At 40.6% G+C, this 16,108-nt stretch overlaps 1 protein-coding gene across 1 annotated transcript in view; it reads right to left on the bottom strand.

Annotated features, from left to right (window-relative positions):
- The window catches only part of LOC126357504 (uncharacterized), a 42,833-nt gene that overhangs the window by 14,433 nt on the left and 12,292 nt on the right, over positions 1–16,108 (bottom strand). Inside the window, exons 4-5 of the mRNA XM_050007467.1 lie at positions 13,606–13,755; positions 2,304–2,767 (exon numbers count right to left, since the gene is read on the bottom strand). Coding sequence (XP_049863424.1) covers positions 2,304–2,767; positions 13,606–13,755 — 614 coding nt within the window. The remainder of the gene's footprint in view (positions 1–2,303; positions 2,768–13,605; positions 13,756–16,108) is intronic.

Below are 16,108 nucleotides of genomic sequence, written 5' to 3'. Positions count from 1 at the left end.
CGAAATACGATGCAATGTTCCTTTTGACATGCATGAAACTCTCAATGAACAGACACTGCTACTGAAAGCACAGAGAACGTTAACAATGAACCTGTCAAAGATTTCGAACCAATTCTGCTGAGCGATGAAGCCTGGCTGCTCTTGTGCCGGACGACAGACAGCAACTTTGACACCCCGGTAACAATAGAGCTGGTCACAGCGACTATAAATGCTCGCCGCTCAGCCATCACCAGTAATTGCAGTACATCTGTTCCCTGGATACCCAACTGCAGCTGGCACCGTGTCTGTCTCCGCGCTAAGCTGTCAGTGCCACCCTGGAAAGCAGCATAATCAGATAGACGCTGGTCTCTGAGCACCGCTACTCCTGTTGGATGCATGTTTTGAGCGAGTGCCACCGAGCATAGGTCACCTCTAGCGCGTTTTTCTCCAGCTCTCTGGGCGACTACGAGAGTCGTGGGTTCAGCGCAGTGTGTCAGGCTGCCTGACATGCTGTTCGAGGATGCTGCTGCGCAACTAACCTACGGGTGGATGGTGCCATCCTTGCATCAGCATGGCTGCTCTGCCGGCCACTACTGTTGCATTCAGGCAGAAACCTGCTACATAATGTACACACCCACTGCCACGTATCCAAGCGTGCCAATAGGAGATACGCTGAAATAACACTCCACTGGCTGCATTGCCCCACACGCTGTCCGTATGCCGACAAAAATGTTTCGTAAGGAATTCATGCCCAATAAATGTAGTTTATAATGACCGAGCTCTGCTAACTCTGCACTCATCGTCCAAAGTACTGGTAAAAACAATCCTTAGTTCCTGCAAATGCCATTCCTGGCTAATAGTGTTGTCTCTGTTACCAATATCATTACGACTGTTGGATGCTGATTTCTGCAGAGTATGCCGCTTGCGTAATATTAATAGGAAGAGAAACAGAAAAAAAATACATCGACCGAAAAATGTCACAACATCAAGAAGGAGTTGTGCGACACAAACGAAACTTGCCATGCATGATTTTTACGTCTGAAACATGATGTCTATTCAGATTTCACGCCAGTCACATAAGAGTGGCACCAGTAGCGCCGTTATGAGAATACAAACAATGTTTGCTACAATTAAACACTATAACGAGCGCCGGCATTAGTTATCTTTGAAATTAAACGTGGTGAGTTGATGATGGTTGAGAATGCTTTTATGGCATCAAAGATGACATTTTCAACAGCTCAGTGGTTAAACGAGGTCGTGTATTACGGCTACGAGAAACTGGCTGTTCCTTCTGCGATATCGCAGAAAGACTTGGCAGAATGTAGCCATTGTACATGGTCGCTGGCAATGGTGGTCACGAGAATGTATGGCCGCAAGAGGACTCGGCTACGAACGGTCACGTGGCACTACCCATTAACACGCGGGGTATGGCTTTGGCATCGTATTGCATCTGTAGTAGCCACTGGAGCAACAGCAGGAATTACAGTAACACAACCAACTGTTACAAATCGATCACTTCAAGGAGAGCTACGAGCCGGACGCCCTGTAGCGTGAATTCTACTGACGCCAAATCACCGCCATTTGCGACTTCAGTGGTGTCATATGGAAGTCTGTTGTGTTTTTCATCGAAAGCCGCGTCTCCCTCTTTGCGACTGATGGTCGCGTGTTGGTTAGAAGGAGGAGGTCTGCAGCATAGATGCCTACGGTGTAGACATACTGGACCTACACCTGGAGTTACGGTCTAGGGAGCGTTTTCGTGTGACACCAGGAGCACTGACATGGTTATCCCGCGTGCACTGACAGCACTGTACGTCAGACTGATGGCCTGAGTTGTTGTGCTGCCATTAATGAACAGCATTCCAGGTGGTCTTTTTCCGACAATTTGACGCTCGCCCATATAACGCTGTCGCAACCCAATATGTTCTACAAAGTTACGACATGTTGCATTTTGCCTGATCGGTCACCGCATCTGTATCCAATAGAGCACATGTGGGACATCACTGGACGACAACTCCAGAGTCATCCACAAACAGCATTCACCGTCGCTGTACTTACTGACAAAATGCAACGTGGAAGGAACTCTGACATGCAACAGCTGTACAGCACAAGTCGTGCATATTTTCATGCATGCATTCTACATTCTGGTGGTTACGACGATTATTTATGTGGCAACGTTTCACATTTGCAATGATTTATCTCGTGCTTACGTCAACCTGTGATCTTCAAAAGTTCTTCCCTAAACTTCGTTACTCTACATTAATGGTTTTTGGTGTTTCGACTTTTTCCTGTCACCGTATATAGTTCCATTGTATTCTACTGCCAACCTGCGAATTGTCTGATGATGAAGAATATTCTTCACTACACTTGAGAACAGCTCTCCTGAAACGTTCTTTGAATTATTGTCTGCAGCTTGAGATGAATTACTGATATCGAGTTCGATTGACCGTTCTTTATCTCCAGAATCATATATGTTGTCATCCAATGTTGCAGCTTTCGAACGGAAAATATGGATTGTCGAAATACTCTGGTTTAAGGCTTCTATCTCGGCTGCAACCAACATCATAAGTCGAACGAAGAAAACGTCCAGACACAATGTAGCCTCCGCTGCTATCACCAGACAAATAAACTGGGTGACGTACAGCAATTCATAGATCGACGATGAGTTTATGTCTGCAGACAACCAGATGGGTTTCGGTAGCTGTCGGTGGTTTTCCTGGTCTTCTTTCAGGACAACACTGGAAAGTATCGGAGAGGCCACCCAGAACATCAGTGAAGGCACCATCATGACCTGCAAAATATGGTAAAATTATAAATGCTGACATTTGCAATTAACATTTCGTTCCTTGTCGTGCACGAATGAATTTAAGTCATACGATTTGTAACGGTAAATAATTTGGTATTTATATACACTCCTGGAAATTGAAATAAGAACACCGTGAATTCATTGTCCCAGGAAGGGGAAACTTTATTGACACATTCCTGGGGTCAGATACATCACATGATCACACTGACAGAACCACAGGCACATAGACACAGGCAACACAGCATGCACAATGTCGGCATTAGTACAGTGTCTATCCACCTTTCGCAGCAATGCAGGCTGCTATTCTCCCATGGAGACGATCGTAGAGATGCTGGATGTAGTCCTGTGGAACGGCTTGCCATGCCATTTCCACCTGGCGCCTCAGTTGGACCAGCGTTCGTGCTGGACGTGCAGACCGCGTGAGACAACGACTCATCCAGTCCCAAACATGCTCAATGGGGGACAGATCCGGAGATCTTGCTGGCCAGGGTAGTTGACTTACACCTTCTAGAGCACGTTGGGTGGCACGGGATACATGCGGACGTGCATTGTCCTGTTGGAACAGCAAGTTCCCTTGCCGGTCTAGGAATGGTAGAACGATGGGTTCGATGACGGTTTGGATGTACTGTGCACTATTCAGTGTTCCCTCGACGATCACCAGAGGTGTACCACCAGTGTAGGAGAGCGCTCCCCACACCATGATGCCGGGTGTTGGCCCTGTGTGCCTCAGTCGTATGCAGTCCTGATTGTGGCGCTCACCTGCATGGCGCCAAACACGCATACGACCATCATTGGCACCAAGGCAGAAGCGACTCTCATCGCTGAAGACGACACGTCTCCATTCGTCCCTCCATTCACGCCTGTCGCGACACCACTGGAGGCGGGAAGCACGATGTTGGGGCGTGAGCGGAAGACGGCCTAACGATGTGCGGGACCGTAGCGCAGCTTCATGGAGACGGTTGCGAATGGTTCTCGCCGATACCCCAGGAGCAACAGTGTCCCTAATTTGCTGAGAAGTGGCGGTGCGGTCCCCTACGGCACTGCGTAGGATCCTACGGTCTTGGCGTGCATCCGTGCGTCGCTGCGGTCCGGTCCCAGGTCGACGGGCACGTGCACCTTCCGCCGACCACTGGCGACAACATCGATGTACTGTGGAGACCTCACGCCCCACGTGTTGAGCAATTCGGCGGTACGTCCACCCGGCCTCCCGCATACCTACTGTACGCCCTCGCTCAAAGTCCGTCAACTGCACATACGGTTCACGTCCACGCTGTCGCGGCATGCTACTCGTGTTAAAGACTGCGATGGAGCTCCGTATGCCACGGCAAACTGGCTGACACTGACGGCGGCGGTTCACAAATGCTGCGCAGCCAGCGCCATTAGACGGCCAACACCGCGGTTCCTGATGTGTCCGCTGTGCCATGCGTGTGATCATTGCTTGTACAGCCCTCTCGCAGTGTCCGGAGCAAGTATGGTGGATCTGACACACCGGTATCAATGTGTTCTTTTTTCCATTTCCAGGAGTGTAGTTGTGATATTCCTTTCTCTGATAGACTCTCGTAGACTTATAATTCCTTAGTTGATCATCATCTCGTCATTAGAAATAGCAAACTTCTTTGTTTTTATTATTGAAACTAATTTTTCTGAAAAAGTTGCAAGTGATATCTCATTCGGAAACACTTACAGTACTTTTTTGGGCATTGTACACAGCACAAATACACGTGTGGTCGAAGGAAAATGTCCACCGATAGTCACCAATGTGTCGATAGAGCCTGTATCGCAAGTGGACAGCGTTGAGCAGTCACAACTCAAAATCAGAATAAAGGGAGCTAGGACACAATGCAGCCTGGTACAATCACGGAAGATCAGAGATGAGGTCGCGTCGTTTGCGATGTATTACAGCCTAATATGAATCACATGTTGCAAAAATAGTGGAATCTTGTTTGTGTAAATATAATTTTAGTTATTATTAAATTTAGCAGGGGCAGCGATAGAGCTGTTCAGAATATGATAATCTCTTCCTTTCAATCGATGCGATAGCATATTTCCAGACGTTTCCTACTACTACCTAAAGGTAGCTCTCGTTTATTTTATTGTATTGTCCTTCTGCAACAAACGGTGCATGTTCAGTAGCTTCAGAGCACATAGTGCGCAAGAATCCACAGATTCCTCAAACCGAGGGGATATCAAGATTATGGTCCACAGGGTTCTGTTTTAGGTCCCTTATTGTTCTTAATGGGTATTAGTGACTGGCCACTCTAGATTCATAAAGATGCAAAGCTTGCTCTTTTTATGGATGATGAAAGTATAGTTATTGCATTAAAGAACAATTATTAGCTGAGATAATTGTAGATAGTGTCTTTCAGAAAATTATGAAGTGGTTCTCTGCAAACGGTCTCTCATTGAATTTTGATAAAACATAGTATACACAATTCTGTGCAGTAAATGACATATCGCCGGTAATAAAAATAGATTTAGAATAGACGTCTGAATCTATGACAGATTAGTAAAAATTTTTTGGTGTGTGCGTTGATGAGAGGTTCAATTCGAACAATAATGCTGATAATATGCTGAAACGTTTGAGTTCAGCTACTTAAACAATTGGTATGCAATTAGAGTGCAATTAGGGTTACTGCAAATTTTAATGATAGATATATGATTAATGTAGATTATTAAACATGTTTTCATTCACTGCGTCAGTATGGCCTCGTATTTTCGGTTAGTCCATCATTTATGAAAATCAATATTCGCTGTACAAAAGATACACACACACACACACACACAGATATATATATATATATATATATATATATATATATATATATAATGTGCGATTAGTCCCTGTTGGACTACGCAAAGCTAGTTGATTTTTTTTTCCTTTTTTCCAACACAGCTCTAATTTTTTCTGCATGAGTTCTTCCTTCCCTATGTCCATTTTGTTCCTGCTTCTGCTTCGGACTTCGTTCTATGACTTAACTTCGCATCTGTCAGCTTTTTGATTAAATACCTTTCTGGCCAAAATATCTGAATAATTTATCTGAGCTTTCAGTAGGTCCCTCTTGACGTCTTGTTTCCAAGGTATAGTTTTGGAACGCCTAGAGATTATTTTCATCGTGACAGCAACAACAACGACCGTTAGAAAATTCTGTCGAATGAAAAACAGCCCATAGTTGCACTAATTATATTTATTCTAAACCTTGACCATAGTTTCTGCTATAGTAAGATAGCCTTCTTCAGAAGTCCTGAAATGTGATCAAAATAACTTGTGGACCAGTAATACAACCTATACATAAACTTCTAAAATTACAAATGTGATAACGTATTACTTACATAAGCTTTTAACAATGAAAAATGTCTTAGCTGTCAACTGCGTCAGGAAAAATAAAATAAAATAATTTCAACAGACATAAGCCTGTTTCGATAATAAGTAAAACTACATACGTCCTCCGCCACTACATCTGTAATACTAGGCGCACGGTCGTAACATGTGCTGCATCCTGGGCGCCATAGGTGGCGCTCCCCACATTGAGCTACATCGCACCGTTTAGCAGGAAACTAGTATCTACCATAAAATATTAATTACAAGCCTGCAAGTGCAATTGAATGACCATATACTTATAAATACGACCGTCAATCAGTTAAAATGCTGTTACATACGATCATTAAAGTAGTCAAACATTAGCAAATGCCTGTAACAAAGTTTGTATCACTATTTAAAACGTTATTCAGAAACGGGGCTATTATATGTAAATATAACTCCAGCTTACATTATACGCTCTAACAGCTTATAGGGCTAATTCTACAGCTGACCTTAGTCGTTGTACATAGGCACACTGCTAATGACTGACGACAGTTCTGCAAATAGCAATCTAGTGCATAAGTGCGGTAACATGGCACAAGTCAATGAAAGGCACAGGTCTGTTACCAAATAGTGTGATACGTTTGAAGTATCTACATCTACATCTACATTTATACTCCGCAAGCCACCCAACGGTGTGTGGTGGAGGGCACTTTACGTGCGACTGTCATTACCTCCCATCCCTGTTCCAGTCGCGTATGGTTCGCGGGAAGAACGAGTGTCTAAAAGCCTCCGTGCGCGCTCTAATCTCCCTAATTTTACATTCGTGATCCCTTCAGGAGGTATAAGTAGGGGGAAGCAATATATTCGATACCTCATCCAGAAACGTACCCTCTCGAATCCTGGCGAGCAAGCTATACCGCGATGCAGAGCGCCTCTCTTGCAGAATCTGCCACTTGAGATCTCCGTAACGCTATCACGGTTACCAAATAACCCGTGACGAGACGCACCGCTCTTCTTTGGATCTTCTCTATCTCCTCTGTCAACCCGATCTGGTACGGGTCCCACACTGATGAGCAATACTCAAGTATAGGTCAAACGAGTGTTTTGTAAGCCACCTCCTTTGTTGATGGACCACATTTTCTAAGGACTATCCCAATGAATCTCAACCTGGTACCTGCCTTAACAACAATTAATTTTATATGATCATTCCACTTCTAATCGTTCCGTACGCATACTCCCAGATATTTTACAGAAGTAACTGCTACCATTGTTTGTTCCGCTATCATATAATCATACAATAAGGGATCCTTCTTTCTATGTATCCGCAATACATTACATTTGTCTATGTTAAGGATCAGTTGCCACTCCCTGCACCAAGTGCCTATCGGCTGCAGATCTTCCTGCATTTCGCTACAATTTTCTAATGCTGCAACTTCTCGATATACTACAGCATCATCCGCAAAAAGCCAGCCAGCGTTTAAAAACAAATTAAGAGACTTTCTGAATGATAATGTCTTCTGGTCAATATAGGAGTTTGAATTTTTGGGTATGAATCAGTAACTTTAGAATTATGAGAAAAATTTCAACTGTATCATGTTTAACTGACATTTTCCACATCATTACAGAGTGTCGTTACTCACGATCTGTGGAACAAGTATTAACCTGATCTGATTCAATCTCACATCAGTTTCCTTTTCATATCAATCGGCACCACTATGAATACTTTGACCAGTACTGAGAGTACTGAAGAGGAGGTGACATTCCTAGAGAACACTTTGAAAAGTATCACTAGAAAACTAAGAGGCTGACCATGTTATCTTGGGAGTGACGTGTACACACTGTAGGTTAGTCAAACGAAAACGACATACTCAGATATCAAAAGTTCAAATACCTCTTCAGGCAGCCACAGTTTATTTCAGGCAAGTCTGTAGGATCCACTGTGATCGAAAAGTAATAACTTTCTTTTGAAAAATTACATTCAGGAATGTACGCTTATAAAGGTGAAACGTTACACCTGAGGAACACTGTATAAAGCTTACATACGAAAAACACTCTTATAAAACTTACACTAAACATTAATCTATTTTTTAGAACTTTTGAAGTGTTACATAACAGTAAAGATATCGTTAAAATCTCTTCTTCCTTCCTTCCTTCATGAAATGATCTTTGCTCAGTTCGTTTCTCTGTGGCAAATTTGTTTTTTACATTCCATATGAGAAAAAGAGTCTACTCACATTTCAGACAGCCTTGGCAGCATTTATTTCCATGTAAATATTACAAGCCTATTCAGGAAATATTTTGTCCCCAAGTAGTTGGTCTCATTCATTTGTAATAAAGAGAAATAGTTGCCAACAAGTATTGAACATTTTTCTAGTTTAGAATGGTGGCAATAAATTCGACCGTATAAAATAGTGGTTCTTGAGGTTATACATTAGCACAGAACTTGTGCAAACATCAGGTAACAACACTTCGTCCTTGAGTTTCCAGTATCACAGTATCAAAATTCTAACACCCTTTAGTATCTTAGATGTGGAGTTTGCAATCATGTGTGTGTGTGTGTGTGTGTGTGTGTGTGTGTGTGTGTGTGTGTGTGTGCGTGTGTGTGTGTGCGTGGATGTATTGCTGACGTATATAGATGTGGAAAGACTGCAAGATTCATCCTAGAGGTAATTCTTTCGATTAATACATTTGAAGATGACGCAGAGAATATTGAGATGATTGTGATGCTTTTGAGCACTGCCAAAGTGGCAGATCTGGGGCTGCGTTGGAATTGGCTCCTTCATTCTTAATTGTTGCTAAAATACTACGTTGTGATCGTCTGTTTACTTTTGATACTACATTGTTACTACATGTAGAGGAGATTAGGGGTAGGAGGGCATGTCATGATTTGCCTCTTGACGATGATGACATTAGTGATAAGGTGGAAAAGAGGGATGACGTCGTTGATAAAGCAGTGAAGTTTGTGCTGTCACATGGGGGACACTAACCTTCTCATATGATGTCAAAATGTAAACAAAATACACTGAAGAGTACCTTGATATTTTGCTTCACTACTACTTCTACTACTGCTATTACCACTACTACAACTACATGTCAAATAGTGAATATAATGGGTTTCTCTCTGAGCAAACATAGCTGTCAGTTTTGAAGAATTGTAGCTGTGTTATATAACCCAGCAGAAACCTGTATTTACTTAACAGTAAGAAACTGTTGATCATACATTTCTAACTGTTCTGTGTTCGTTTCCTTTCTAATTGCGTTACAGGAATAAATCTGTTGTCTAATATGTATGGAACAGGTGATTCCTTATATGAAAGACCAGAACGCAATGTTCTTTGTTTTCAATTGAAAGAAATCTTTAATCCGTGCTAACCAGGATTTACCAATCTCAAATACATTAAGATAACGAAATTTTGATTGCATAAAGCTATGAAAAGTACTGACAGGTTTCAGATAGATTATATAATGGTACGACAGAGATTTAGAAACCAGGTTTTAAATTGTAAGCCATTTCCAGGGGCAGATGTGGACTCTGACCACAATCTGTTGGTTATGACCTGTAGATTAAAACTGAAGAAACTGCAAGAAGGTTGGAATTTAAAGAGATGGGACCTGGATAAACTAAAAGAACCAGAGGTTGTACGGAGTTTCAAGGAGAGCATAAGGGAGCAATTGACAGTAATTGGGGAAAGAAATACAATAGAAGAAGAATGGGTAGCTTTGAGGCATGAAGTAGTGAAGGCAGCAGAGGATCAAGTAGGTAAAAAGACGTGGGCTAGTAGAAATCCTTGGGTAACAGAAGAAATATTCAATTTAATTGATGAAAGGAGAAAATATAAAAATGCAGTAAATGATGCAAGCAAAAAGGAATACAAACGTCTCAAAAATGACATCGACAGGAAGTGCAAAATGGCTAAGCAGGGATGGCTAGAGGACAAATGTAAGGATGTAGAGGCTTATCTCACTAGGGGTAAGATAGATACTGCCTACAGGAAAATTAAAGAGACCTTTGGAGAAAAGAGGAGCACTTGTATGAATATTAAGAGCTCATATGGAAACCCAGTTCTAACCAAAGAAGGGAAAGCAGAAAGGTGGAAGGAGTATATAAAGGGTCTACACATGGGCGATGTACTCGAGGACAATATTATGGAAATGGAAGAGGATGTAGATGAAGATAAAATGGGAGATACGATACTGCGTGAAGAGTTTGACAGAGCACTTAAAGACCTGAGTCGAAACAAGGCCCCAGGGGTAGACAACATTCCATTGGAACTACTAACGGCCTTGGAAGAGCCAGTCCTGACAAAACTCTACCATCTGGTGAGCAAGATGTATGAGACAGGCGAAATACCCTCAGACTTCAAGAAGAATATAATAATTCCAATCCCAAAGAAAGCAGGTGTTGACAGATGTGAAAATTACCGAACTATCAGTTTAATAAATCACAGCTGCAAAATACTAACGCGAGTTCTTTACAGACGAATGGAAAAACTAGTAGAAGCCGACCTCGGGGAAGATCAGTTTGGATTCCGTAGAAATGTTGGAACTCGTGAGGCAATACTGACCCTACGACTTATCTTAGAAGTTAGATTAAGGAAGGGCAAACCTACGTTTCTAGCATTTGTAGACATAGAGAAAGCTTTTGACAATGTTGACTGGAATACTCTCTTTCAAATTCTGAAGGTGGCAGGGGTAAAATACAGGGAGCGAAAGGCTATTTACAATTTGTATAGAAACCAAATGGCAGTTAGAAGAGTCGAGGGACATGTAAGGGAAGCAGTGGTTGGGAAGGGAGTGAGACAAGGCTGTAGTCTATACCCGATGTTATTCAATCTGTATATTGAGCAAGCAGTGAAGGAAACAAAAGAAAAATTCGGAGTAGGTATTAAAATCCATGGAGAGGAAATAAAAACTTTGAGGTCCGCCGATGACATCGTAATTCTGTCAGAGACAGCAAAGGACTTGGAAGAGCAGTTGAACGGAATGGATAGTGTCTTGAAAGGAGGATATAAGATGACCATCAACAAAAGCAAAATGAGGATAATGGAATGTAGTCGAATAAAGTTGGGTGATGCTGAGGGAATTAGATTAGGAAGTGAGACACTGAAAGTAGTAAATGAGCTTTGCTATTTGGGGAGCAATATAACTGATGATGGTCGAAGTAGAGAGGATATAAAATGTAGACTAGCAATGGCAAAGAAAGCGTTTCTGAGGAAGAGAAGTTTATTAACATCGAGTATAGATTTAAGTGTCAGAAAGTCATTTCTGAAAGTATTTGTATGGAGTGTAGCCATGTATGGAAGTGAATCATGGACGATAAATAGTTTGGACAAGAAGAGAATAGAAGCTTTGGAAATGTGGTACTACAGAAAAATGCTGAAGATTAGATGGGTAGATCACATAACTGATGAGGAAGTATTGAATCGGATTGGGGAGAAGTTTGTGGCACAACTTGACCCGAAGAACGGATTGGTTGGTAGGAAATGTTCTGAGGCATCAACGGATCACCAATTTAGTATTGGAGGGCAGCATGCAGGGTAAAAATCGTAGAGGGAGACCAAGAGATGACTACAGTAAGCAGATTCAGAATGATGTAGGTTGCAGAAGGTACTGGGAGATAAGAAGCTTGAATTAGATAGAGTAGCATGGAGAGCTGCATCCAACCCGTCTCAGGACTGAAGACCACAACAACAACATGAAAAGTTTCAGATTTATTCAGAATTAAAGCTATCAGTGTACACTATTTTCAAAACCCTATCTGTTCACATAACGCCTTGCTTTGTGTATAAGCATACTAACTGCCTAAATAGTCCTTCATAAAGCAGACGACATGTCGATGATATTTCTGTGAGTATTATCACTTATATTGCTCTTTATTATCATTAAGGTTATGGAAATATTGTTGCTGAGATTTATAATCAGTTACAATAAGTGCCTGGGACCAGTGTTTTATTTTATTGGTAGCCACAGTTCTTAGTTTCCTGTAAGATGTAAACTGAGGCCTATATTGTGCTATGTGCCTGTATTATTAATTCTTAATGTAGTGTGTATTATCTAATGTAATTTCCTGGCATCCTCTGTTTCTACAATAGTATATTAACTTTTTGTGTTATATACACAACAGTCTGACCTCATTAATTTTGAACATTTGATGTCGAAGGTACAACCAAATATATTTGCTTTCATAATTTTACATAAATGCTCATTTATCAATTTACTTTTGAATTTACAAAAAGCTCATTTTCATTGTCTATTGTGGTTGCTGACCAGTCATTTTAATTGTGATAAAAATTATACTGATGCCGTAATAAAAATTTGTAACCCTGAAATTTCTTCATTGATTGATAAGCTCAGTTATCGTAATTTCTTTTTACAAGTGTTGTTTATACAGTGCCCTTATTTTACATTTATATGCGTCTTACAAGATTTATTTATATTTTACTTTATTGACATGCTTGGCAAGGTAACGTTGTTTAGTCTGTTTCTGCGTATGCTGAATGCATGGAGTATCGTTTGCTGATAGTAACCACTTCGTGCTAACACTGAAATAAGTCTTGATAACTAAAGTTGCATCTGACTTGAACAATAACTGCATTACATGTCATCTTACGTTTTTATTCTGGGTTCTTAGACCCTTTGGTCATCTAAGACTACATGGGCTTGAGATGGAGTCATCAGTTAACTGTCAGGAGTGTATATACTACTTAAATACGTTTTTCAAGGTATCGTCAAACCTGGTTATTTTCATTCCATGTTTTGTGACTACCACGTTTCGTGTACAAAAAAGTCATGTATGAGAGATTTGAATTTTTATACTAACAGAAATTGTAGTATTTTCATTACTGTAAATGAAGTTAATGTTAATGGGTACAACTGATAAATCCTATGTTTCTTTCTGTGTGTATTACATTTGGTTTCTTCTGTTTGTTCAAACTTCCAGTATTTAATGGTTGAAATAACCGAAAGTAGAACTGATGGGAAATAAAAACGCTTTTAAAAAAATTTTCAGACTGTTGACAGTTTGATACTTTGGTATAAATATCTGTATATGAAGGTTCAAACTTTATCCGATTTGGTAAACTACATGAGTCCATTTCCAGGATAGATGTATATGACACAGTTAGTTATTATATTTTCTGTACTAAACCAGTTAAAGTATAGTGTACACTGTCGCATTTAAATTAAATAAAAAACTAATTTTAAGAAGACTGACAACAGTTTTAAACAAATACTGGCGGATACAAGATACTGTGATATTAGCATTCAGCCTCTATGAAGGATATAATATAATATTTATTTACACTATATTTCCAGCAAATGGTTTTTAATGGACCCCTTCACACCAAAAATATTGTCTTAATGGTATAAAAAAGTTCCATTTTAGTCCATTTCTGATAGCAAACAAGCAGTGGAGTTTTGTAGAAACTAAACAGAAATATGAACCAATATCATATGTTCGAAAACCTTCAAAAAAATAACACTAAACTGATTGCGTCTTTGATGAGCAAAGAGAAACACACACCCGGATGCATCGGTAGAGCTTGTCCACCATTCTTTTGTAAAGGTTGCGGATACAGTCACTTGTTTCGCCACTGCCATACTGGCTCCTTGCAGTGCACAGTAGACGCAACAGCTCGTGTACAGTTCCCCCTTCTTCGATGAAAAGAGCAACCTGAGAATAATGAAAGGAAGAAACTATGCTTCTCATCTGCATCCACTTGTTGCACCATCTTTTCCTTGTGGCACCTAAATCCTAATAACAAAATAAAGGCTATCTGAGATGGAATAGTTTTACTGATACACCTTACCTAGAATAAAATAAAGTCAAGATTTAGAAATTCTATGCCTGTTCCTGCAATTTTCTCGAGATGACAGAACCCTTATAGGATCACATACTTGTCAGTCTGTCTGTCTATCTCTATGTTCAAGTGTGACGACACATTTTTCTCCGGAACAGGTAGATGTATTAAGATGTTGGCACGCAGGGCTATTATGGACTGCTCATTTTACAAACATTCCTTGATATTCTACGCCTATGACACATAGAGCGTCCGTAATGTTTCACAGCAAAGTAATACCGCTAATTGATGCTGGATTACACTTTCATTTTTTGGGATGAGGTTGCGATATCCCATGAAACCTCCGTTGAAGCGTACACAGAACAGTGTGTGGCCGAGCGGCTCTAGGCACTTCAGTCCGGAATCGCGCTGCTGCTACGGTCGCAGGTTCTAATCCTGCCTCGGGCATGGATGTATGTGATGTCCTTAGGTTAATTAGGGTTCAGTTCTAAGTCCAGGGCACTGATGACCTCAGATGTTAAAAGTCCCATAGTGCTTAGAGCGATTTTGAACATCTGAGTAACAGCAGTAGCCCTATAGCCGGCTGTCCTGTTTCCTTCTGTGTAGACTTCCGTTAATTCTCACTAGCAATAGCCACAAGAGTAAGGATAGACGAAGTCAGCACATCTGCAATTGGAAGTTAGCATAGCTTATTTAAATATCTCATAAATTAATGAATTAAACTAAAAGATAGAGTAGGTAGTGTGAAATTACTCAAAAATAGAAAAGAAACTAAAGGATTCTTGAATGTCCTGGAACATATCTACACACATAGTTAAGTTTGTGCAGAAGCCTCTGAGCTTGATCCCTATTTGCACGTGTCGGGATTTATTTACCTCTACTTTGGTTTCATCGGAGGATATCACTTCTACGTCATACATCACCCTGCATCATTGTTAAACCATAAAATAAGATTAGAGTTTAATCTTCCTTATATTAACAGTAAATAGAAAGAGAAAGGACCTCAAGACAAATTTAGTAATAACAACGTTTAAGCGATTGAAAAAGCAATTAAATTTAGACTGAGAAACGAAGATAGTAATAATAATAATAATAGTAATAATAATAATAATTCATATAACTAAATAGTATGAGAATAATTGCAACCGGTTCAACAAAGCATCGTTTACGAATTTGACGACTGTCTAATCTTGACTCTTGTGTAATTTCCATTTCTACCTTTCATCGATGTCTGTTCATTGTTACGATCGTTAAAATCGTCGTCAAGATTGCCGGTTTTGGATCAGACGACTCATTTAAAGAAGAGAGATTCACTTCATTTGGAATACTCAGGAATTATTATAAAGGTAATTTAGGTAATTTATACCTGTTAACGTCTTCTAGCTCTGAACATGAGAGTTGTGATGCAGAACTATTGTACAGAAATTTCCTGTAAAATCTAATAAATGAAAATGTAATTTCTGAGCACAGTGACTACCTCTAAGCAACGAATGAAATAAAATTCATTACAACGCACACATTGTCCAAAAATGTGTTATGAAAACTTCTGACTCGGACTGCAAATAGACTATTAACTCCAGTGCAACAGCTGCTTTTAACTCTGATTTTCTATGCTACAGGATCTTCTGAAAGGCTAGTAGCACACCAGAATGTGGATTCTCAAACAACTATCTGTCGATACGTTTCGTCCGCCATGATGAAAGGGCACAACTACTTATAAAAACAACAAACTTGTTGACGTGTGTAACTTACTGTTACCTAACGAAAACACCGACAGAATGCAAAAGATACTAAAGCACTGTCGCCGGCCACTGACTGCTATTTCGCGCACGACACCACTGTGATGTCGCCGGACGGCATAGTCTTAAGAAAAACCTAAGTGGGCAAGAATATCAATGCATTTGACAGCATTGCGTAGTTGCTGCGTAAAGTTGAGGAAGAACCAGGATTGGAAGCCATTTCTCCACAAACATTGAAACACCTAACTCAATGTGTCCCCAGCAGAGTTCAAACGGCCATAAAAGCGAATCGGTGATAGTCAACGAATCCATTGATCGACACACTGATATTTCGCAAAACGAAGTCCAGCAACCGATTTAGACAAAGATTATCATTTTTACATTTTTCCGGCACCAACAATAAACCGGATAATGCCAACCGGCTTGTCAAAGTGCTATTCGTAATTCGTTATTTTTCCCGAAAGTTTAAAGAAACGTTTAATGTAAG

Source organism: Schistocerca gregaria, chromosome 1 (assembly GCF_023897955.1).
Source record: "Schistocerca gregaria isolate iqSchGreg1 chromosome 1, iqSchGreg1.2, whole genome shotgun sequence".
NCBI classification, from domain to species: Eukaryota; Metazoa; Arthropoda; class Insecta; order Orthoptera; family Acrididae; genus Schistocerca; species Schistocerca gregaria.
This window is presented reverse-complemented; position numbering and strand designations above follow the sequence as displayed.